Here is a 24,434-nt window from a genome sequence, read left to right on the forward strand (position 1 = left end):
AAAATAGTATATTTCGTAAGAAAGTAAACATTAAGTTTATATTATTATGTTACTTGATAATTCTATAACAAATAAGTACGGTACACAAGATAAATAACCGCAAATTGTGATTGTTGTGCGTCTGTAATGTAAGTGATGTAGAATTGAATACATTTGCAAAGACAGACTCTTTTCGCGTTACGTTTTTACCATTGTAATAATTACCGCAGAACAAAATTTTCCGGAAAAGTAAATAGACGAATTAAACAAATGCTTCGTAAATGAACAACGATGTCACATTATGTAAAATAAAAACAATAATGTAATTATAAGCCCACGTGACGGTAACTCATGTGTGCATACTTTTAAAAGCCATTCACAAGTATAACAAAAATTATAATTAAAATATAATAAATCGCTCGATGAAAATGGGTAGAATGTAATACAAAACAAGCAAATGCATTTTTAATAACACATTTTTCATTATCTTATAAGTCTATGGTAATTAATAATTAATAACAAGAAAAAAACCTTTTTCATCAATGTGTCTACAGTAATTATTAAAAGATACAATTAGCAAATTACTATGTTGTGTATTCACTTTGTGTAATAATAGGTAATAATATAATTGTAATATTTTCTCCATAATCATAGCGCGATATCTTTCACGTGCTCAATTGTTTCTACAAATATAATATGGTATCTAATTCTTTATTTCATGTATATATATACATATATATATTTATATATATGTATATTTATATATATATATTTATATATATAGATTTTATCCACTTGGATTATTATCAATCGCTTATCTTTTTACTGCTATTTATATATATATATATATATGTATATATATATGTATATATATGTATATGTCGTATAACCAAATACTAAAAATACAAATGTTTTGCATATAGCAGATTTTTAAAGTCATCAAACTTCACCACAATCCGATGATCTTAAAACGCACATTCATATACATAATATAATATTTGCAGCTTTGCCTACAAAATTAAGGAGCTCATCAAGCGGCTACAGTATTCATATATAAACAGGCGTGATCATTTGTTATCGGCATAATTATTGTAGATTGCGCGGAAATGGTAGCATGTAGACTTTACACCGTTTACAAACCACAATATCAACACCAATTATTTATTGAGCTTCTCTCACACGTACACCACTTTTCCAACTGCACGTGATGTCGATAGCGTTATTCGATCGACATCGTACTCAGCATCTGATCTTTGGCGCAATATTAACTGTTCTTCTTACATTACACGCATACATATGCGATTACATGGTAAAGAGATACTTTAAAAGCTCCTTAATTATGCGAGCGCGCTAAATATCCGCTTATACTTAAGATATTTATATTTACACAAAGACCTTACTTTTATTTATAGTCTATACAATCATATAAATGTAATATTCAATGATAAAATTGTAACATAATAATGTCTAGCCTATCTAATGTGAAAGAGAATATGTTACATCGAAATTACAATATATTTTTTTCAATTATTCTTGTATATTCTGCAATTAAATTACTATATATTACACTCGATCCTATTTGCGTCATAGGATACAAATCAAATCAAACGCGCGAGTCGTGTACCCATTTCTTCATAATTTTATGTACAGTCAGGTTGTAATTTCCCATCCAAGTAAAATATATAAGCATGCTATTATATATACAATATATGATTTAGAATCTAATAGAAATAAATTCTGATAAACAAGCAATATTCTAACTAAATAATTTAAATCAATATAAAAAATAGGAACAAATTCAACGATGCTACAACCCAAAGAAGCAGTCTCTCTTAATTTGCTGGGTGATCGATGAAATTTTTTCCTATTTCAAATATTATTAAATTCAGTACTTAATGTTAGCGTGAGAAAAAAGCATTTCTATTAAAGAAGTGCCGCCTGGTAGCCATCTAGCCTTTGGGAAAAGTGTCGATCAGAAAATTTTTACGCGCGCTATGTAATTGAGCACTGCACTTATCATACTTTGTACACTCTATGCTTGTAACAATTGTAGCGACAATCTTTCTTTTTATATAATAAACATTTACTTGGTCTGTGAGACAAGAAACCGGAGATTTATACAGAATTGTTACGATCAAGAATAAATTATAGTTGTGTAAAATTAAACTCAGTTACTTAGTCTTTGATCCACATTAACATTGTTTACACATCGACAGTGGTATACGATTTATAATCACATTCGCAGATGAGTACTCTAAATAGAAAACGTATATTTAGAGTATTCATCTGAATATACTGAAATTTCACAGGTTAAGTGTTTACAGAACGTTTAACATACTTCACAATAGGTACTTGAACTTTTACAGAGAACTAAAGAATATTTGTAGATTTGTAGGAACATAACTAAGGTGAATAATTATTATTTATTAGATTTTAATTATTGAGTATCAATTAGTAATCACATAATTGACACCCAATGAAATATTAGTTATTAAACAACCCTAAATTTAATTTGTTGTGTGGAAAGAACGTCTACTACTGAAAACTGGATAACAAATGCATATTCTCATGAAAATTGTGGACAGTGCTACATGATGACTACAGCAGGCTTAGCTAGAACTTTAAATTGTCAACTATATAAGTTATATTTATACAATATATAAAACTAGATTATCTGTTCACAAAAAACAATAATCGATATAAATCACATACATAGATTTACAATCTTGTATATACGTATGCACATATAGTTCAATGCAGTTAAATTTGTATAAGAAGAGTTAGTATCTCTTTCTCTCTTAATTACATGAACGCGATAGAGTAATTCATAATGACAATTACGACTTTTTGCACGACTTTAATATATATATATTATTACTAATTTAATAAAAATTTAAACACAGTTTCTATATATACAATGGGAGGGGTGCTTTGTCCATCTTTACAAGAAATTATTTACAAAATATATTCATTCATATATTACCTATCAAATTAACATTGTATTAATCAGTTTTCTTATAATAATTCTTATCATCTTCACATATTTATGCATGTCTTCCAACGTTCACTGTGTTCACGTTTCATAAATAAAATAAATCCTTTGTAAAAGTCCTATACCCCGACCTTTGCGTTATTGTAACTCAAGACGAACCTCTTACTGAAAGACTATGTTTATGAGTCTGCAAAATGAAAATGTTACAATAATGTGACTACAAACTTAATTGCTAAATTGCTGAATAAAATCATTTATACATATATGTCTCTGAAATATAATTACAAATGTGAAAAGCAGCTTTCACGTTTGTCATTACGCTTATTACAGTTTGATGTATAATAAGAATGTATAAATTCTTTGTTAATATATGTGTTGGGCATATTCCGATACCCAAGATGTAATATTGTATGATATAATTATCCAAGTACCGGACCAAACATCTCAAAAACGTTCAACTTTTGCGTAGATAAGTACGAAAGCGTTACTGCTGTGTGTCTTGATATAAAGCTTACAGCATATGGCAAAAACTAATTCGTGCAAAAAATCCATGATATTTCATTAATCCATATATATGTGCACTTTACCTACACGTATGTACAGAAAACTTTCGTAACAGATAGATAACACACAATAAATAAATATGTATACACAAATTGGACATGTTTAAACAGAGTCTATCAGCAAAGTCGTCAGAGTAGCGATCTAAGCCCCACCAGTTAGTAAATTTGTCCGTAAACTTTATTTTACGGTAAATATGTATTTTACTTACGGCAGTACAGTCGGATTTACGTTTTTAACGCCTTAAAAATTTGGACTTTCTTTTACCATTATTATTTTGTACTGATACAATGAACGAAAGAAATTACATGAAAGATGATTCCCAAAACATAAATAGCTCGAATCTGAATTTTCTTAAATCTTACTAAAGCTAGCTTTTAAGTTTTATTTTCCTTATTATCACTACTAGACGATAGAAAATTGCACATTAAAAAATGAAATCGTTACTAGTACTTGCAGAGAGAATGAAACACCTAACTGGTAAAAGAAAGTTATATATAATGTCTCGGCAGTTTTGGGTTAGTTCAGTTACTTAGATCATAATGTAATGCATTGAGCAAATCAATCTGAGTAACTAAACCTTGCTGTTTATTAGGAGTACAGTGTGAATAAGAACGCTAGAAGGTGAAAAAGAAGTTGGTTGTTTTTTGAACGTGCTACTCTTGAACATTTAAGAATATAACAATTAATAATTCATTAATAATTCATAATTAATTCATAACTAATTCACAAGTAATAGTTCATAAAATCTACAAACTTTTTAAACATTGCAACAATATAATCCTTAAATCTAAATCCTACAAAAAAAAGTGAAAGAAGAAATGTACGAAGAAAAATATTATAAAGAGAAATTGAGAAAAGCTATGTGTAATTAATGTAATATCGTTCAAATATTTATAGCACAATACTTTCACGCTGTCCAGCATTTCTTTTTGACACAATACTCCCGATACATATACAGCAACGTTGTGCGCTAGTGTGACGCATACAGTTTCACCAGGTGGAATCCAGCCACACGGCAATCAAATACCCATTTATATCAGATGTACAATCAAATAGATAGGCCTTGACGAGCGACGGTAGCTAATCACTGTCAAGGTCACTTCCCGAAGGTCATTTGGTTTCTCGGGATATTCGCCTCCGTTTTGCTTGCTCCGCTGTTTCCGCTGTTACTAAAACAATGTTTTTTTTTCCATTGTATGAAATGTTCTTAATTAAAATAGTATGGAAAACGTACAGCTAGGACGTACGTCTATAAGTGATATCAAAAATTCGAGAAAAGATAAGTATGGCATAAATAGAAATGTAAATTTAAATAATAACACTAAGAATGAACAACATGCTTATCAATAAGATTAACAATTCAACAAATCTAGAGATTGAATGCGTGTGATGTGTGCGTGTGTCACTAAATTGACTACGTACCAGCTCCACTGCGAGTTTTCCGTCTGTTAATATCGTCCGAGGATCTGGACGCGCCTCTAGTATTACTTGCTGGTGTAGCTAGCGGTGAAGCTGTATTCTGCCGTACAGACCTTCTTGTCGTTACTTCGCCCGCGGTCTCATTGCTGGATGTGGAAGTGGCCCGTAATCTCTCTTTCCCGACAGTAACTGCCGTCGCCGTCGCCGTCGCTGCCGCCGTTACCGTTGCTGCTGCCGTTACCGTCGCTGCCACTGTCGCCGCCGTCGTCACTGTCACTGCCGTCGTCGTCGCCGCTGCCGCCGTCATCGCCGCTGCCGTCGTCATCGCCGTCGCCGCCGTCGTCACCACCACCGCTGCTGCTGCCGCTGTCGCTGTCGCTGTCGCCGTCACTGCCGTCGTCGTCGTTATCATTGTTGTTGCCAGCACCGCCGTTGCCGTTGCCGTTGCCGTTGCCGTCGCCGTCGTCGCAGCTGTCACTGTCGCCGCTTGCACCGCTGACGCTGACGCAGACGCCGTCGTCGTTGTCGTTGTCGTCGTCGTCGTCGTCGTCGTTGTCGTTGTCGTAGCCATTACCGTACTCGGCTGCTTGGTGGTTAACAAACGGCTCTCTCTTTGCACTCTATTACTGGCATTGAAATTTGATATATTACTGGAATTAATTTGACTGCCAGAAACAGCTGCGCTTAAACTCGCTCTAAAGTAACAAAAGCTTAATCTTATGAAGTAGAATCCTCAAATCTCTGAGATTGGTTTTGCTTTTACTTTCTGGGCATCATTAAAAGAATGCGTTTTGAATGTTGCTTACTTTTGATCTTTAGGCTTTGGGGAAGCAGCGGGTGTTTCATCTGACAATCGTACTCTTGCTTTTCCTACAGACTCAATCAACGGTTCGTCATCAGACAAATTTACTTCTAGCACAATGGGACCTAAAAATATAAAAACGCTTATGTCACATATAAGTCTGACCCATATAATAAATCAGACAAGTATGGAGCATGAGAGGTAGGCAAATTTAGAACTAGAAGCTTATTAGAGTGAGATTGAGAGATAGCTGCGTGTTGCTTAATTGAAATATTCAATGCTCTTCAACCATTTCAGTTATTTAAATTATTATGTTTGCATAGTTGACTCGGCTATTAATATTACAAGCTCATATTCTTTTCACAATAGTAATTGGTTCTTGCTATCAATAAAACTTTTGTACATCCTAATAATCTGCATATAAACAGTCCTGTTTTTGGCAGTCATTGTAATTTACTACATTACAAAATAATATATACAGGGTGTCCACCTACCGCATTAGCTGATAATGAGAAATTCCTTAATGAATTCGGGTTTTTTCAGCGAAAATTAAATGAGAGACTTGCTTGCATTACAACATATCTCAATTGTCTGTCAAGTGTATACTTATACAGAAACATAAAACATCAAAAAAATATTAAACTTGTAAAAATCTAGAAAATTACTCATAAAATTTTCGCTACGACGAGGAAATTTCATGCAACTCCAAATTCGTCAAAAAAATCTGCCATTAATATTCGATGCGCCAATAGCTAAACAGCCTGTATATGTAGACAAATATAATTGAATAAAAAAAGAAAAATATCTAGATAAAAATGTAAAAAGAAAGAACTCAACTACTACGGAAAAATAGTAGCATGAAATAAACACCTTTCTTAGCCTTTGTCAATATGTTGAACCCCTTCTTTGATTGCTCTTCCTTTCCAGGTACTTGTTTCTTTATAGAACCAGCCTCTTCTACACCCATGCAAGCTTTAATAAGTTCTGCAGCATTCTCTGAGCATTTCCGTTTACCTGGTCTTGGTTGTGGATCGTCAGCTGTGCTCGATGCAACGGAACTCTCGCTCTCTTGCCTTTTCCGTTTCCCTATTTTTATTGTCGCGTTAGGAGACAGTTTCGACACTGCCAGTTTCGGACTTGCTTTCGCGTACGGCGATATACTACGGCGTTCCTCTAATTTATTAGGACCGTGAGGGCTGCTTTTCGGAGTTTTCGCGATATCCGGGCTGTTCAACTTCTGCGATCTCGTTCTCAGCGATCTCTTCTCGTTGTTGTCGTTCGGAATATCAATCAGAAGCTGCTCCAACAGTGACTTGGCCGGCCTCTTGATGTATTCCTCCGAGCTGTTCGAGTTTAGTCTCTCCACAAAGTGTCCCTCATCGTTATCCTCAATACATATAACGTCCTGTCGACCCTCGAGCTCCTGCTTCCTCCTGCGTTTACGCTTGAGATGCTCCACGTCGCTGGAATCCACTTCAGGATTCTGCGCTGCCGGACTCGGAGTTTCGTCGCGCTGCAGAACCACGGGATTGGAATATGTGTACAAGGGCGGTGTAATCCTGATAGGCTGCGGATCTTCACCGAGGGGCGACTGGATACCCACGCTCAGATCACTCGAATCATTAACCATCTTCTTAACCAAATCGTCCGTCACTTTTTGAAGATTCACGGAAGGCTCTCTGAGAGTGATCTGCTGATGACTTTGTACATTACTACACTTCTGACTCTGGTCGGTACACGTCTCTAACTTAACGGTGGCTGTGTTCACCGTAACGCTACCATTTTTTGAAACCTCGAACCGATCAGTCTGCCTGGTATCGTCCACTTTTACGTTAATTTTAGATTCTACTTTGATTTCTGAATTGCAACTCTCGCCTTTCGAGCAAGAGTTATCCGTCGCCGCGCTAGTACTGTTCGCGAGCACACTATCGAGCTTTACTGTTTCAACTTTACTATAAGCAACATGATTTTGTATTATAGGCACACCATTATTATTATTATTCTGTCCGTGAGGTTCTTCGCTTAATCTAATTGCACTGTTACTTTCTACAATCGCTTTCGTGCTGTCCTCAGATACGTTTTCCACAGTTCCCGACTCCTCGTGCTTAGAGTTTGCCTTACCCTGATCATTTTGGTTAACGGTACCCTCTAATTTAACGCTAGAACTGTCTTTATCAGAAAAATCCTTCGTCTGCTGATGCGCGCATTGCAATAAGTTATTATCACTATTCATACTGCTGGTTACAGACGTTGTCACAACAGTAACTGTTCCTGTCGTTAAGGGACTGGGCGCACTTTTGTCATTGCTCGCAGTATCTAAACTAGCAACCGAATCACTATGCCCACCACCAGTTCTCGGAACTGTCGATGATTTCTCATTAGACACACCCTTCGCGTCGTGCTCACTGGAGTTTGATATATTGCGATTCAACTGATTTTCAAGATAACTCGCTACGCACACAGGACTTAAGCTTTGTGGGCCACTGGACTTGAGAAGTTCCGAATGGGAATTTGAACACATATCACTACTACTAGTTGAGGAAGGCACGTTCTTATTGGTGGTTGATAGGGAAGGAGGTTCCCCCTGTATTACATTCTTGGCGCTGCTCTGTGTCACTGATTCGGTCGCCGATGCTGGCCTGTGCAAAGGAGACTCGCCTTGATTCGGTGATTTTTCCGAAAGAGCGTCCATCGACTCGATGCCCGAGTCCTCACCGCCACCGCCGCTGCCGACTCTCTCGATGCTCGCGTCGACGCCGATACCGATCGGCACGGTTGTGTTTTCGAGTAACTTCTGCTTCACTTTAGCCTCGGTTACGTTTATCTCACCAATAGGCAAGATTGGCTTGTTCGCGGTTACGTCGATATTCTGGGCTCTGGAGACCTGGTCCACCGAATTACCGATCACCGAACCTGGTGTTGCAGTTTTCAGCAGACTGATCCTCTGCGGCGCACTGTCTATTTTGCCCTCCGTCGTCGGTCTGTCGATTTGCTTCACAACATGGTTCTGAATCGTCTTCTTATGACTGAAAGCTAACTGTTCGATTGTTTTGAGCCTGTTCACGACGGAATTCGCTTCACTCTTCACAATCATATGATTTTTCAGCTTCTGACTGATGCTTTGACTTTTAACGGTGGCGATATAACTCTCCATATCGGATTTACTCTTGATAGTGAGTATCCTGGTCAGAGCTGTTTGAGAATTTTTTGTCGTAGTCTCCGTATGCACAGGCATTTTATTCTCGGGATTATTAGATGGATTTCTGGAGTCATCCTGCTGCATCGATGGATTTGTCGACTTCAATCCGGAATCGCTCTCGAAGGGCAGACTGGCGTTTGTTTTTATATTCGGTACTGTACTTGCAGCACACTCAGAGGCTGCTTTCTGACTGTTAAAATGTGTAACCTCTGTATTTGGAGATTCTGAAATATAATCAAGAATTAATTACTTAACATATAACTTTGTGTGAATGTATAAATTTATTATTAGAATTATGATTAATGTGTATTAAAAAATATCACAATAACGCACACAATTAATAAATATAACATGTTACAATGTGTGTTGATGTTTACCTCCTAAATGCAGATCTTTTTCATCCATCAAACTTAATCTTCTTCTCTTGTCTTGGCTCATTAAATCTTTCTTCACGCCATTAAGCTCCGTTAGCTTAGGAGCAACATTACTCAGCGAATTACTCTTTTCAATAGCTGATTTATTGATGTCGCTATCACTCGTCCTTCGGATTTCGCCAACCTTCTTGACTGTAGCAAAATCACTCCCAGTTAAGAGTGAATCCGATTTTCTTATCGCTTGGGTTGCATCGCCCTTATAGCCAAACTTCTTCCATTTCGTTTGATTATCTAAAATTCGACCTCCCGACAGCAGATTTTGTTCCCGATGTATACTATCTCCAGATTCTGATTTCTTCTTAGAATCCCTTCTCTTCGTCTTACCTGTAATAAGAACATAATACAAATGTTAATGTAAAATGCAAGTAATAAGTATATTAAATTCTTATACAAAGATATTGAATAAATCTCTTGCCTCCTCCTATTTTATGTTCTTGCATGTGGTTTTGTGCATCGAGATCCACCTGACTCTTCGTTAAAGCTTGCGGAGTATTTAAAGGTTGATTCGCAATCATCGGTTTATGCTTCGAAGGAGACGGTATTCTACTATTCAGCGGTATGTCATCTACGTCGCTATTTTTACTCGAGCTCGGTTTAGTAGTGATACCAGTTTGCAGCCGTACAGCGTCCACTAGCTCTTGTTTTAAGGCATTCGGTTTGGCCACAGCAGCTTGCAACATGTTGCCCACTTTGCAAACGCTGTTAGCACTGTTTATCATTGCGGAATTAGACACAGGTAACTTTGATGCAGATGAAGCGCCTATGATCATGCTCAACGTCTTCTTTTGCAACAACTTGTTCCCATCAATGCACTCCTTCATCTTCTTCAATTTCCCCCTCCTCTTCATCGCGTTATTCTCATCCTTTTCTTTTTTCCTTTGTACTACTGAAGCGTTACGTCCTCTTAAAGAAATGTGTAACGGAGGCACTCGCAGCGGCTCGTCACCGGTCCCCGTATTCGGGACACCACTCGTAAAAATTTTATTCACGGATTTGTCAGCTTTCCGCATTGGCGGCGTGTTCACAAAAGAAACGTCGACTTTGTAAGCCGGTGTAACGGGCTCCGATTTTTCCAATTTCAATCGTAATTTGATTTTTTCTCCCGGCATCGGACTGTGCGCGGTATCTCGGCTGGATTTTATTCGGCTGTGCTTTAAGCTTCCTTCGCTGGCCGTGGACTTCGCCGTTGTCTCGGAGTCGGACTGATCCGTATTCGTCGTCGTGTCGTTTCTTCTTGAGAAGTTGCTGTCCGCGTCATCGTCGGAGAATATAGAGTTTGATCTGTCGTTCGACGGAGACGGAAAGGAAAAGAAATCGTCCGGATTGTCTACTGCACTCTCCGGTTCCGAGTCTGAACTTTCACTGGACATTGGCTCTAGGTGTCCTGTTAATGGATTGATTAGAAACTGTCGTATTTTCCCGGTCGAAGTGTACTCCGGCTCTGGTTCCGGACCCTCTTCTTCCGGTTTCGAAGACTCGGAAGTTTCCGTCTTGTTGACAGACGGAGCAATGCTAGTAGTAGAATTATTAATACGAGACCCACATTGAGGAAAGGCACCTGAAACCTGATTCGAGACTGACAGACGTGTGGTGTTAACTTGAGCACCTTGTGGAATAGAATTGCTTTGTGCGTTCCACGTGGTCCCATTAGCATTGCTCGTTGCGGGGGATTGGTAATTTCTACTGAGGATATTTTGACTCTGCCCGTAACGAAAATCAGTAGTCGCGCTCGTGTTGATGTTGATGTTCTTCACTTGATTGTGATGCAGTTGCTGTTGCACATTGAGAGCTTGATTCTGTTGAGTTAAATGCGTTTGCTGCGGGACCGGTTGCCGTGGATAAGGCGGAGGAGTTTGCTGACGTTGATTGTTTAAGTAACCTAGCCGTTGCGGGACGCTTAAGCCTGCCGTTGAATGTTGCAGCAGTTGTTGTTGTTGTTGATTTTGTTGTTGCTGTTGTAACAGCGGTTGATTGCTAAGAGGCGTGGTTTGCAACGATGCGTTCGTATTCTGTTGCTGGAGTAGGGCTTGCTGCGTCACCGGAACTTGCGGTACGATTTGCTGTTGTTGATTTATTTGTTGCTGCTGGGTGAGAAGATGCTGTTGCTGAATCAGCAACTGCCGTTGTTGCAAAGGCGCTCTGATTTGTTGCCCATTCACCGGATGCCTGGCAGATAGCTGATTCTGCATTTGGATCTGCGAAGTCCTGTAAGCCAATTCTTGCCTAATGGGAAACTTTTGCTGCGTTTGTACTTGATTGTGTAAAGCCGTGGCTTGTTGCTGCATCTGTCCACCGGCCGGCACTTGATGAACCACTTGAGGTGGCATCATGCTCTGTCCGGCGCCACCACCGATCACGTTGATCGTATGTTGCTGCGGTGGAAGCGTCGACGGCTGATTAGCGTTGACAGTTGCGAATGCCGACGTTGCGGGAGTCTGAGGTAAGTCGGGAACCGGAGTCGTCGTCGCCGTCCCTGCAATCACGTCTTCGCTCCTCAACGTATCCAAATTCGGCGGAGATTCGCTGGACGATGGGAGATCTTTCCTTCTAACAGTAGGTTTCTTAGTGGGTCTCATACGATTGGTAAGTCCGGAATTGTCGATAACTGCCGGCGGTAACATCTTCTGACCAGGTATGACGTTATTCGCGTGTGAACCAGCGTCGTTTTGTAAAAGATTCACGAGTAACGGACTGGACAAAGCGACCTGATTTCCGCTACTGTTCGAACTCCCTGCCAAATTGGCACTGTTGTTTGGTGACAGACTAGATGTCGTAGCGATCGACGCGGGCTTGTACTGACTCGTCAATTGTCCGACGGTAACCGGTTGGGTTGTCGTATGACCAGTCGTAAGTGCCGTAACTGTCGCCAAATTTTCCTGAGATGGATACGGGGGTGGCGGTTGCGTGTGCTTGAACTGCATCGTATTCTTGATTGTTGTGGCCTGCGACTCGCGACTTTGTATTGCTTGGGCAGCATGCGTCATACTAGCGAATGGGAAAGGACCGTTGTAGTTGTTCCTAGGCGATGCATTGGGATTAACTACTTGTTGGTTTCCAGAAATGCCAACGTTGCTCGCTGACGTGGACTGTACTGATTTCGCAAGAAACGGTGGAATAGGATCACAGTCTGTGGGCGCGACTACATTCGGAGAACGAAACTGGGGAGCTTTCTCTGATGATGTTCCTGAAACAAAGAAGAATTTATAATATCTGCAGCTAAAGTCACTGTAAGTACTCTTTATTTCATCAATTTATTTTACAACTTGTAAACTTACCAGCTGCTATTATCTGAGCAACATTACGTAACGCTGACGAAATGCCGGTGGCGTTACTAGGACCAGGCAAAGCTGCTGAAGGATTAGCGTCAGCAGTAGCTGTATTACTAGTAGCATCGCCTTGTGATTTTGCTCCGCCATCTTGCGTAGTTCCAGAATGCAGCACGATTTCTTGCGCGTCTCCACCAAAACGACTGGCTATCCTCAAGGATATTACCTATAAAAAATTTTATAAAGATATAAGTAACGCTTATCTAATTTACAAAAAATAACATTATAAGAACACATAATACAATATTTATTGCATAAATTACCTGATCTCCTTCGACCTGTACTGAGAGTATGCCAAGTTGTGTAAGTGTTGGAGAACCTTGGGCTGCTAACTCCCGAAGCCGCAAAGCAGCTTCTCTGGGTATTGAAAACGTTACTCTGACAGAATTCCATGGTTCTAATTTATTTACTCTCAGACCATTTCCCTTTTCTGTAAATTTTACGGTATAAAAGTTAAAGTCTACTTATAAAATAATCATTATTTAAATTTAAAAACCAGTTAAACTACTTTGTTTTTAAATAATTTATAAGTTGACATTGATGAGTTTACCTTTGCAAAGCAAAGCGTTGAGACGGTCCACAATGATTTGAAACTTCTGAGGAAACTCTGGATCTCCAAGGTCACCCTCACACGTTACCACCGTCTCAATCAGATCACCATCACTATCTGCCGCCATGACTGTAATATTCATGGAATTATTAGTATTATCTTAATAAAAATAAAGTTATCTTTTCAATAATAAGCTAATGATAAACATGACATACAAATATATAATGATAATCAAAATGTAATATTTGCAATATTTTTTATCAAAGTTTAGAAATTTATATTGATGTTAATGTGATACTTATTACATTAATATTAAGTTAATATTAAATAAACAAATTTAGAAAATATTTATTTTGTACTTTTTTTAGAATGTCTTTCTTTTATTAATTTTCTTAAAAATAATTTTTAAAATTTAATTTTATCATTTAAAATCACAAAATTTAACAAATATCTACAATTAAAATATAAATATAAAAAATATGCAACATATCAAATATGCAAAAATATCAAAATATTTGATAAAATAATCAACCTAATAAAAAGACACAAAAGTAAAATTTGATATAAATTATATGTTTGTATGTGATAAAATACATACCAATCACAAATCACATAACTACCCAGAGAGTTTAAAAACGCCTCAGGGTGTTGCTCCAATATGTGTGTGATGATGAGATGTCGTGTGTCAGTTATACACCGACAGCTCCAAATCACACCAGTACTACTAATCGTGTTTACTGTTAAAGAAATTAGAAATTGGCATAATTAGACTATGTAAAAAAATTAATTTGTATGTTGTTTGGCATAATTAGACTATGTAAAAAAAACATTATAATTGTTTTTATCTAATTATATACAAATAATTTAAGATTGTTAAATAAGACATGCATATTAATAAAATAATGAACTAAATCCATAGACACACTACAATAATTCATATGTAAATTATATTAACAAAAAATGTTCCAACAGTATGTTTAAATATTAATAACAACAACAATGCACATAGGCAAAATTATAAGAGCAATAAATATTGTTTTAGAAATATTTCAAAAATATTAAAAATTTTTATATATTTAATTGAATAAATATAAAAATATGTCAAATATAGAAAATACATAATAAATTAAAAGCTGTGCCAAATTTTATAACCTTACTTTTTTAGTCACTATACAGACTGTAAAGAATATAACAATAATAATAAGGAAAAAAAAGGAAAAAAATTGTATATACCACACATATATGACATGGTATTCTTTAGCATATCAGTATTAGGCAATACATATGTATACATAAATACATAAACATTGTATTTTTTAATAATTAATATTTTGAGCTTGTTAAAACTACAAAGTGCAAGGTGCAAAAAAATTTCTACAAATACAAAAAAAATATTCAGGACAGAATTACATACCATGTAGAGATAATTATCTAATGACAATGAGAAGAAAAAGTGCTGTCAATTAGAAAAAGCGATATTATTTACTATACAATCGATAACACTGATCGTGCAAGAACAGCGAGAAAATGACAAAAACACAGGCGCGCATAAACAAAAAGTGAGACCCACTAGGCGTTACTAGGTTATAATTTGTGCGCGATTTCCGGGAAACTCGAACAATTTTCGTGGAAAATTCAAAGCGTCAGCCGATTCCCTCGTCGATATCTTGCCAAACGTACGCGTGCACGTATCCGCGAAGCGGTTCCGACGAATCGTTTCACCGTGCGCGAACGGCAATTAAAATCCTCTGGTGCACAAGCGGCCGCGGGGGCACCGTGCGCTCTAACGTTAAGAAATAGGTTATAGACCGCATTTTTTTGGCTGGGCGCGAAATGCAAACGGTCACGTCGACGAAAATCGACGGTTTCGGGGCGTGGAACGCGCATTCCAGCGGGAGCGATAACGATTTTCGGCGAAATACGGCATCCAGACCATCGGATATCGGGGGGCCACCATTTTGTCCGTCGGGGGAGGTGTACGTGAAGTGGGCTCAAGCATGCTCAAGATAGACCGTCAAAAGTCGGAATTATTTTTGTTCGGCCCGTCTACGCCGTGGCTGTTACACGTCGTGCGTGTAAACGCCGCACGTAGTCGCGGATCCGCAGCGGTAAACGGCGCGGCTCGGCCAGCGGGCCTCACTTTAGTCGTCGCGCAGCGCCGATTTGATACCGTATGAACACAGGAAAATTTCAACGTTACCCCATTTCTTTCCGATACTGTGCGGGATTTCACGCGTCCGTACAGCACGGAGGCACACCGCCCGGGCACTGGTCTTAACCTAAAACACACCGCGCGGGCCTTACTTCACTCTTAGCACACAGCGCGCGGCAGGGATCGCGAAAAAACTCGACATAATCGCTAATGTAAAGAGACAAGTCATAAAACGCCATGAACAATAACAAGGTGCCGCCATTTGCAATGCGAGCAACTGACATGCGCAAATCAATCGCGCGGGGCACGCTGGGTATTGTACGGGGCGCCATCTTGCTGATCGTTTTATGATATATATTTTCTAACCTCGAAACGCTTCGAATTGTCGACTTTTGACAACGATATTCTTTGTCGTTTCATAATATTTCATATTTTCTCGCCAATATAAACTCTCATTGATGCTTGATTAGACTTTTGCTACATGTTAATACCCGTTTCTTTCATTCATAATGCAGAGCTGCACTTATATGCTACAATGTGGCACATCCCCTTTATATAAATAGATAAAAACGTACAAACATGAAAATTACTATAAAACCAATTTATGATGAACTGAATATATATTACTATATATCACACGATATGTTAATAAAAATAACGTAGCAAAAGATTGCAAAACTGTTCTTTAAATATTAAAATATATAAAGCTCTCACTGGATTATAAAAATAATCTTTTATAAAAACATGTATTGTTAACATTAAAACTATTTTACACTATTATGAATGTATATCCTAAGAGATAAATTTAATGATTAATTAAAATAAGACTACATTATTATATAACCAGTAAGAAACTTAACATACATAATTCTACATATGTTAAATTTATTTTTCATTATACACAATATACATAATTTTGAAGAATACTATCCCTTACATATCCTTAAGTTCCTCTCTATTAATTGTACTACTTATCAGGAATATAAGATTGCATAAGACCAGCTTCATTCATTATTTTTAATTGTTTCTCTGCATCATAAGTTCTGTAAAAAAAAGTTTAGAATTATAGCTGATCTCTTGAAGATCTATGCACACAATAGTCATAACATTACAATAAATAATTGTTTTAAATATTAAAGTGTAACATACTTGTAAAAGTCAGCATATCTTTGTTTCCTTTTATCAACGACAAATATCTTGAATAATATAGTCCCAGCGAAACTAAGAGCCATCATTCCTACAAGATTCCTCTTAATCTGTGCTTTATGAAGGCCACGAAGTAGTGGTTTTGCCACTGGAGCAGACATCTAAAATTTACAAAATTATTTAACAAAATTGCTATAAAAAAATCATCTTGCTTAAATCTCAACTTCATTTAGACAATATCGCTATTAACTTTAGTTTTAAATAGCTTTAAAATTTATGGTAACATCTGGATGTCTGTATTTTACAGTAGCAATAAAGTTGATTAACATTGAATATCTTGTTATTAAATTTTCAACATAGGTTACTTGTTTATGAAAGACTAATTTTTTATATTAAAGATCATGCGATACGTTTCATATTAGCAATGACAACTGAAATTTTTCGAATTCACAAAAGCATATAAGTATCACAATAATAAAAGTACAGCTTGCATTTAAAAGTACATTCTATATGTCGCAAAATATATATTATATAACTTTATAATATACTTAATACGGCTTAATCTTTAAAAAAAAAATTTGTGTGAATCGTAGATTAAAGATAATTTCGTTAAAAATCTTGCCTTGAATGATTTCGTTTGTGTCTTGTAGAGCTAAACACAATTGAAGAGAATATTTTGAGAGTCAGATAAATATATCGACCATCAGCCACAATGTTTCATAAAGAACATCGAGACTGTCGATGTAGTGCTAAAGAACTGTTTCCAGAAAGCGACAGAAATGCCACACGCCAAGATGAAAAGTACATTAGAACCAATCTTTCCACATATGCATTTTCCATCGATTATTGTGTTGGACAAATAGCCTATTTTCGTGTAGCACGTTTTCTGCAACATTAAAACTTGGATTCGATAAAATTAAACCGAATCTCTGATTTCAAATAATATGAATTTTGATTTTACAAATAGAAGAAAAGCGACAGAATATTAAAGTAAAGTACATTGTGTACAGTGATTAAGAGATGCAGGTCTATCATTGGTGAAATCTGGACAAGTTAGTCATCTTGTTACATTGAAACGGGCATTGCATTTGCGTCACTGACGGCTGTTTTACAGTCGCAATTAGATGGAGTCGAGCGAAGAATGCGTTGTCGGAAGAGTAGTATGAAGAAGGGCTCTTCATTGTTTGACGCTATTCTTCGAACGCGACATAAATGACTTGGTGCTTTACGTTTCCGTACAATTAAACGTCGCGGCTTAGCGTGACGATCAGTGACGACGACATTTCATTGTGCAAAATATTGACAGCTGATTAAGCGGACACTAGCCCTCAGCGTCGATGCGTACACTTGTACTTAGTTTGCACCGTAAGCTCTGCACGTAGTGTATACGCAATATTGGGTCGACTAAACGGGTCAGTTAATGAGGAAGGAACCCATTTTCCCGATCGGAAGAACTGATTTCTGGCCGTTAGTGTTGACGATATTCACAATTTGTTATCAGTGTACATTGTATTTTCTCTCGGGCGAAATTTGGAAATCTTTGGACGAATATATGATATCTTATGGAAATACGTGGTTTCCTCTTGATATCATTATCAACGGACTTGCTTCTCGGTATCGTTTTTTACTACCTGATATAAATAGTAATCAAATAACGTTATCCACATTTTGACGCAATTTTCGCTTCAATGACTAGTGAATAATTTTTTTTGTGCACTAGAATAATTTGCTAAAATAGTTTTCTCAGTCTGCAAAGTGTATTTTTTTTTAAATTTTACAGCTTTTTCGTGATTTTAAATTGTTATGGATCGTTCTTTAATCACTTATGCATTTTTTAAAAATTAAAATATGGTACTTGATTATTTTTTGTAATCAATATGTGATATGCAAGAGAGCAATTAAGATAAGCATGCTTGTATTTCAAAACAGAACTTTGAACCAGAGAGTTGTAACAGAGCTATTGCTCTGTTTCTAAAGAGACCATGGAACAAATGATTGCACTAAGCACACAGAATCCATTGTCTTTACTAGTTAAGTTTGGTATGATGGCTTGGAACAACAGTTGTGGAATTGAAAACTGTTCTGGCCACGGGGAATGCCATAATGGAACTTGCTTATGTGAGGTAATGCTTTGACTATAAATGAAATTGATGTGATTACATTAAGTTATTTCAAAATGATTTAATACTTAATACTTAATTGTTATTTTGTTTTAGATTCAATTTGATGGACCGGAATGTCATATCCCAAATCTAAGCTATTATATTGCCTTTGCCACAATCTTTTTCGTATTAGCTTTTGTTTGTTTGATACAACTTGTCACATGTATTGTTGTTGAATGGCAAAAAATGAAGGCACCGTCATTTTTGAGAGCCTGCAGAGTTACCACTCAGAAATTATTATATTTTGTAGTTTTTCTTGCATCAGTTATAAGAGGCGCATACTTTACGTCACCGGTATGTAAACAAATATTTGTAGTCTTGAAAACATGTCAATAATTTTTATGCAAATATTTGTAGTTTTGAAAAACATAATTTACTTTAATGCATTAATTCCTTTTTACAGACTTCTTTTAAAGAAGGTTGGACCAGAAGTTTCCTGTCAGCTTATTATCCATTACTCTTAAGTGGATCATCGTTAATTGTTTGTTTTTGGGCTGAGGTAGTTCATCTAAGGGACATTCGATGGGACAAGCCTCAGTTTTTATCAAAATCTTTTCTAGCTTTCGTCGTTTTCAACATATTAACATATTCTCTTCTATTCGCGGAATGCATTACAGCTCAAGCATACTCACAAGAAGATCAAGTAAGCAAATAGAACAAAAAATATAATTTAAAAAAATTATATTACAATATCTTGTAGATTTGCACATATGCATATTTAATCATTTGCTTATAAAATTCTGGTTTTTTTTTTACAGAGCTTTTATACACATATATTCAATGGTTGTTACGCAGTACTTCTGTTTATTGTAGTGGTTTTCTTCTTGATATATGGCGTGGAAGTATTTTTCAAGGTATGCTTTTATATCATATGTTCATTATTATAGCTTTTATATTGTTAAATTATATCTATAACACTTTTTATTATTAGGTTCGCGGTGGATTCTTAAATGAATATCAAGTTGCTTCCATTGCAACAAATAAACGTACAGCTGACGAAGTGAAGAGCCAAGCTGAGGATCAAGTAACAGCGAAATTATTTGACCCAGTTCCCTCTACATCTACAGCCGAGCCTTTGCAGATGCAACATGTGAACACATCACAATTACATCAGTCAAGATTTGGATTACTCTCTCAAGCATTCATGCTGTTTATAGTAGTGGGTTTCCTATTCAGTGAGACCCTCAGTGAATTTTGGAAAACAAAGTAAGAAAATAAAAAAATACATATATTTAAAAAAATTTTTCTTAACATTTATACTTATTCATATTTTTAGAGTACCATTGTATAGTCGAAATTGGCATGACGTTGTATTTCGTGTCATTGAAGTTGGCGTAGCACTCTGGTTTCCTTGCGTTTTGTGGAACTGTATGAGGTATGTTTTTTAAAAACAAAATTTTTCTTGTAACATATTCTTATCTACAATGTTGTTTTATTTCTTGTTTCAGCCCAGAGCAATTATGGATTCTAAATCCCAAGCGTATATTGAAGAAATTAGATCTGGATCAGGGGAAACATATAAAAGAAATCGAATTGCAAGAAAAGAATGCATCTCAAGAAACCGCATTCCTTTCCGACGCTTCGTCGATTAATAGTAAAGATTGTTGGATTTGTTATGACAGCGACCGACAAGATGCTGGTCCGCTCATACAACCATGCCATTGTAGAGGTGATGTAAGCGCTGTACATCACGATTGTCTGCGTCGTTGGCTCGTTGAGGTAAAAGAGTTAGGATGTTTTGTTTTTGTGTATCGATCGCTTTCAGCGCAATATGAATATCTCGTCAATTGTGATTTCTTCTTTAGAGTTCTGTAAATGCTGACAGTCTCATTTGCAAAGTGTGCAATACAAAGTATAATGTTGAACATGCCAGTCGATTGGATTGGCAAAATAGTTTGACTCCACGCCATTGTCTACAAACTATCGCAATTGTTACCACGATGTGTGCATCTTCCGCCGCTGCATGGATAGTCATTCAACTTGTAGAAGGGCCAATTATTAGAATGCTCGCAGCTGGAAGTGCATTACTGATTATGTATGTCTGTATAAGGTACGTAAACGCTTATTTTTCAGAAAAATCATAATATTAGCGTTCAGTTTATGGAAACAGAATTATTTGTTCCAGATTCTTAAGTTTGAACACCGTTGTGGCATATCAACGAGCCAAAATCTCGTCGTTAAATATTGTTAACAGTGGTAGTGAAAGTGATGGAGCTGCACATGTCACGACAATTAGTCATACGATTTCGGTGGACTTAACGAAATCGGATACGGCTTCGATATAATCTACATTTGCCATTGCAAAATAAAGGTATCTTCCTGCTTGAAATAATTTCAAGGTAGGAAAAGTAGGTGATAGTATAGATCTTGTACGCTTGTCAAAAGCGTATGTACATAGCGATGATAATTTAGACATAGTATATTTCCAATCGAAACTTTTAATTTATTTTTTATAAAATAAAGCTGTTTTATAAAATAAAATTATTTTATTAAATAGCTAACTTATTTTATAAAAAAAAATTAACTTACGAAATGTACTATGCCTATTATTTCATTGAAAAAAAACAGTTGCCAAACTTTCATATTTTACATCTCCTGATTAATTATTAGTTTTCATTAGTACCTTATATGTTTCTAAGTATATAAAACAAACCAATTTTGTATAAGCTTTATATCTTATATTACGCAATATATATTATACAATATATATTATACAATATATTATACAATATATTATACATATGTTAGGTGTTAAACTTAATTCCTGCTGCTCGTTACTAGAGGGTGCCGGCACAAAGAGAGTGCTGGCGAGTTTCGACGGTAAAGTTGCATGTTTTTTGTAGTTTAGACATTACTGAAAGATTCAGTTCTCACAGGTTGGATTTCTCGACGTCAAAAAGATTTTCCAATCGATTAAGAATAAACCGCGATAAGCTGCTTTTCCGACATGTGCTTCTTCACTACTTCGACCTCAAGAAAACCGCAGCTGAAACGCATCGCTTATTATCCGAAGTGTATGGTGATGAACTCCATCGGAAAGAACACGCAGAGTTTGGTTTGAACGCTTTCGAAACGGTGATTTTGACGTGAAAGACAAAGAACGTTCCGGACAGCCAAAAAAAGGGACCAGGAGGGTGTGCTGTATTACGAGCTCTTGCGTCCAAATGAAACCATTACAGCTGATCGCCACCAACAGCAATTATGCCGATTGAGTGACGCGTTGATGCAAAAAAGACCATCCGTAGCCAACAATCGACGCAAAGTCATTCTTTTGCATGATAACGCTCGACCGCATGTTGCAAAAAGCACGAAGCAGACACTTCTGCAGCTTGAATGGGAAATCCTCTCGCATCCAGCGTACTCTCCAGACTTGGCACCGTCGGATTACCATCTCTTCCGGTCGATGCAACACGCACTTACGGACACACACTTCTCCAGTTACGAAGAAGTCCAAAAATGAGTGGATGAACGGATCACCTCGAAAGACACCACGTTCTACCGTCGTGGAATTGCCCTGTTGCCGGAGAGAAGGGACAAAGTAATAGAAAATGGAGGAAATTACTTTGATTAAGGTATTCACTCATCTTCCCTTCGAAACAAGTCAATTTTGGAGACGAAAAAACGACGGGAATTAAGTTTAACACCTAATAATATTGTGTAAGATTACACAAAATGTACAAGATATGTTATAACTTCGATTATTTTATCACTCAGTTATATTGTGTTCATATACAGGGTAACCCCGAACATTCCGGCGAGGTTTTGAGATCTTATAGGAAATTTGATTCTGAACCAAAAATTTCATACAAACATGGGTCGAAAAATGTTTCCTTAAAAAGTTAGCGCCCAAAAACCCCTGAAATCACGATTATTTTATACATTTTTACAAATATCAGGGAAAGTATGCGTTTTTTAACAAATAGTACCAAAATAAAAGTTGTAGAAAATTAAATTATCTTTCAAATGAGATGAAAGCGACTGTAGTACAGTCCATAGGTTTTGAGATAGCCAGTTTCAAAGGTACAAAAAAGGGAGCGCATACGTACGACGGTACGTCGCGTAGCTTGCGTGCGGGAGGAAGCCATCCTCACTCCATCCCCCAGCGCGTAGAATATTCTATCCCAACCACGCACTAAGCCATTCCTAGATTACATGAGTGCGGGTAACGTCTAACTACGCAACAATTGCACAGAACTCCGTATAATCTACTTTTGAGAAGTAATTCTTATTGGATTTGCTTAAAAATGCCTAGAATTTTTTCAAACGAAGAATACGCGGATATTCATTACATTTACGGTATTTACTGAACACCGAAACGTTCGGGGCCACCCTGTATATCATTAATAATGTATCAAATTTTTATATTGACTTACACCAGTTAAAATTTGGCTATGTTTTTGTGATTTGTTATTAATTTGGCAATTTATATAATATATTATAGTATTTATAAGCACACAGTCATAATACTAAAAAATATTGATGCAATGTATTCATATTTATAATTACATTTAAGAATTTACTAATTTTTAGTATATATTAATTACTTATAATTTATTGATAAATATATATATAGATATATTTAAGAGGAGTGTTATATGAAAAAGATTATAATTAGATTATTTGTTAAAACAAACGATAGATTCTTGAATGAGTGAATATCAATAGCAAAAAAGTTTATAGATTTATAGGGTTGTTCGCGTCGAATGCCCCAACATGGGGCATTCGACGCGAACAAATCTTCGATTTCTGAAATTTTTGTCAATTATTTTTTATTTTACCAGAATCATAAACAAAACACAGATTAAACGAGAATCTTTGACGAGCTCGTAGTAAAATTCTGCTAAAATAGAATATTATATAAAAAGTTGAAAAAATGTAATATTAAAACATCGCTGTTAAACTAAGAGAACATTTAAAAGCGCAATAGCCGCGGTAATATTATATGGATCATAATAATTGAATAATTATGTTACAATTTCGTTATATTAGAAATTTATATAGCAATCGCGAACATTATTTTATCGTGAATATTATTTATATTTACAGTTTCAATCGAAATTATTTCTATAAGACATCTCATACATAAAATAATTATAGATATTATATTTCATAGATCTTAGTGATATGTATGTGAAATAAAGTTTTGAATTCAATAGGAATTTATTTCTTCTATGGTGTTCTATATAAGAATCACATAATGCATCATATACCATATATAGAAGTTGTTATTGATAAATTATATTAACAATATTAAAAAGAATTCAAGCATTAACAACCTAATATCAATTAAAGATTTTGTGTGTAGATATTGAATATAGAATAAATAGAAGAAATATTTATCTTACAATTAATCGTTTCTCTCTGATATTATAATCATATTAAAATCACTGATTCAAAAATTCAAGAAACATAGTAAATACAATGCAATGTTTAATATATACGCTACGTCCCTCTGAAAACAATGCAAAAATAGTACGAATGCAGAAAATAAATTAACAAAATTCATATTACTGTGTGTTCTATCCTAGAATCATGTCAATTATGTTAAAAGTTATCTATTGATTGCGCCTTATGTTTCAAAATGTATTACTTACACATATAAATAAGATGCAATAATTATTCAATGAAATTTTATTTTATTCTGTAAAAAGAGTGAAATTATATATTTTTAGATTTGTAATAATCTAAGATCTGTACGATTAATTTTGT

The 24,434-nt window shown here is 36.0% G+C and overlaps 2 protein-coding genes across 8 annotated transcripts; one reads left to right on the plus strand and one right to left on the minus strand.

The window, feature by feature from the left end:
- Positions 1-104: 104 nt before the first annotated feature.
- Positions 105-15,927, minus strand: LOC105670024 (streptococcal hemagglutinin-like). Of its 6 annotated transcripts, none has more exons than XM_012363308.2 (11): positions 15,466-15,926; positions 13,864-14,002; positions 13,266-13,394; positions 12,979-13,145; positions 12,665-12,881; positions 9,805-12,573; positions 9,333-9,713; positions 6,771-9,179; positions 5,761-5,881; positions 4,958-5,580; positions 105-4,704 (listed from the first exon to the last, which is right to left on the minus strand). In XM_012363308.2, the coding sequence occupies exons 3-11, from the start codon at positions 13,390-13,392 to the stop codon at positions 4,646-4,648; spliced, it is 6,873 nt and encodes a 2,290-aa protein (XP_012218731.2). In that variant the 5' UTR covers positions 13,393-13,394; positions 13,864-14,002; positions 15,466-15,926; the 3' UTR covers positions 105-4,645. The 6 variants fall into 6 exon arrangements, with proteins under 6 accessions (XP_012218731.2, XP_012218729.2, XP_012218728.2 ...); XM_012363306.2 differs by having other exon boundaries at positions 4,958-5,574; positions 6,627-9,179; XM_012363305.2 differs by having other exon boundaries at positions 6,627-9,179.
- Positions 15,928-17,658: 1,731 nt separating this feature from the next.
- Positions 17,659-24,230, plus strand: LOC105670068 (uncharacterized). Of its 2 annotated transcripts, none has more exons than XM_012363389.2 (10): positions 17,659-18,177; positions 18,493-18,686; positions 18,780-19,019; positions 19,129-19,368; positions 19,484-19,579; positions 19,657-19,931; positions 20,002-20,100; positions 20,174-20,444; positions 20,531-20,775; positions 20,851-24,230. In XM_012363389.2, the coding sequence occupies exons 2-10, from the start codon at positions 18,546-18,548 to the stop codon at positions 21,008-21,010; spliced, it is 1,767 nt and encodes a 588-aa protein (XP_012218812.1). In that variant the 5' UTR covers positions 17,659-18,177; positions 18,493-18,545; the 3' UTR covers positions 21,011-24,230. The 2 variants fall into 2 exon arrangements, with proteins under 2 accessions (XP_012218812.1, XP_012218813.1); XM_012363390.2 differs by having other exon boundaries at positions 17,659-18,030.
- Positions 24,231-24,434: the final 204 nt, after the last annotated feature.

Source organism: Linepithema humile, chromosome 7 (assembly GCF_040581485.1).
Source record: "Linepithema humile isolate Giens D197 chromosome 7, Lhum_UNIL_v1.0, whole genome shotgun sequence".
Lineage (NCBI taxonomy): Eukaryota > Metazoa > Arthropoda > Insecta > Hymenoptera > Formicidae > Linepithema > Linepithema humile.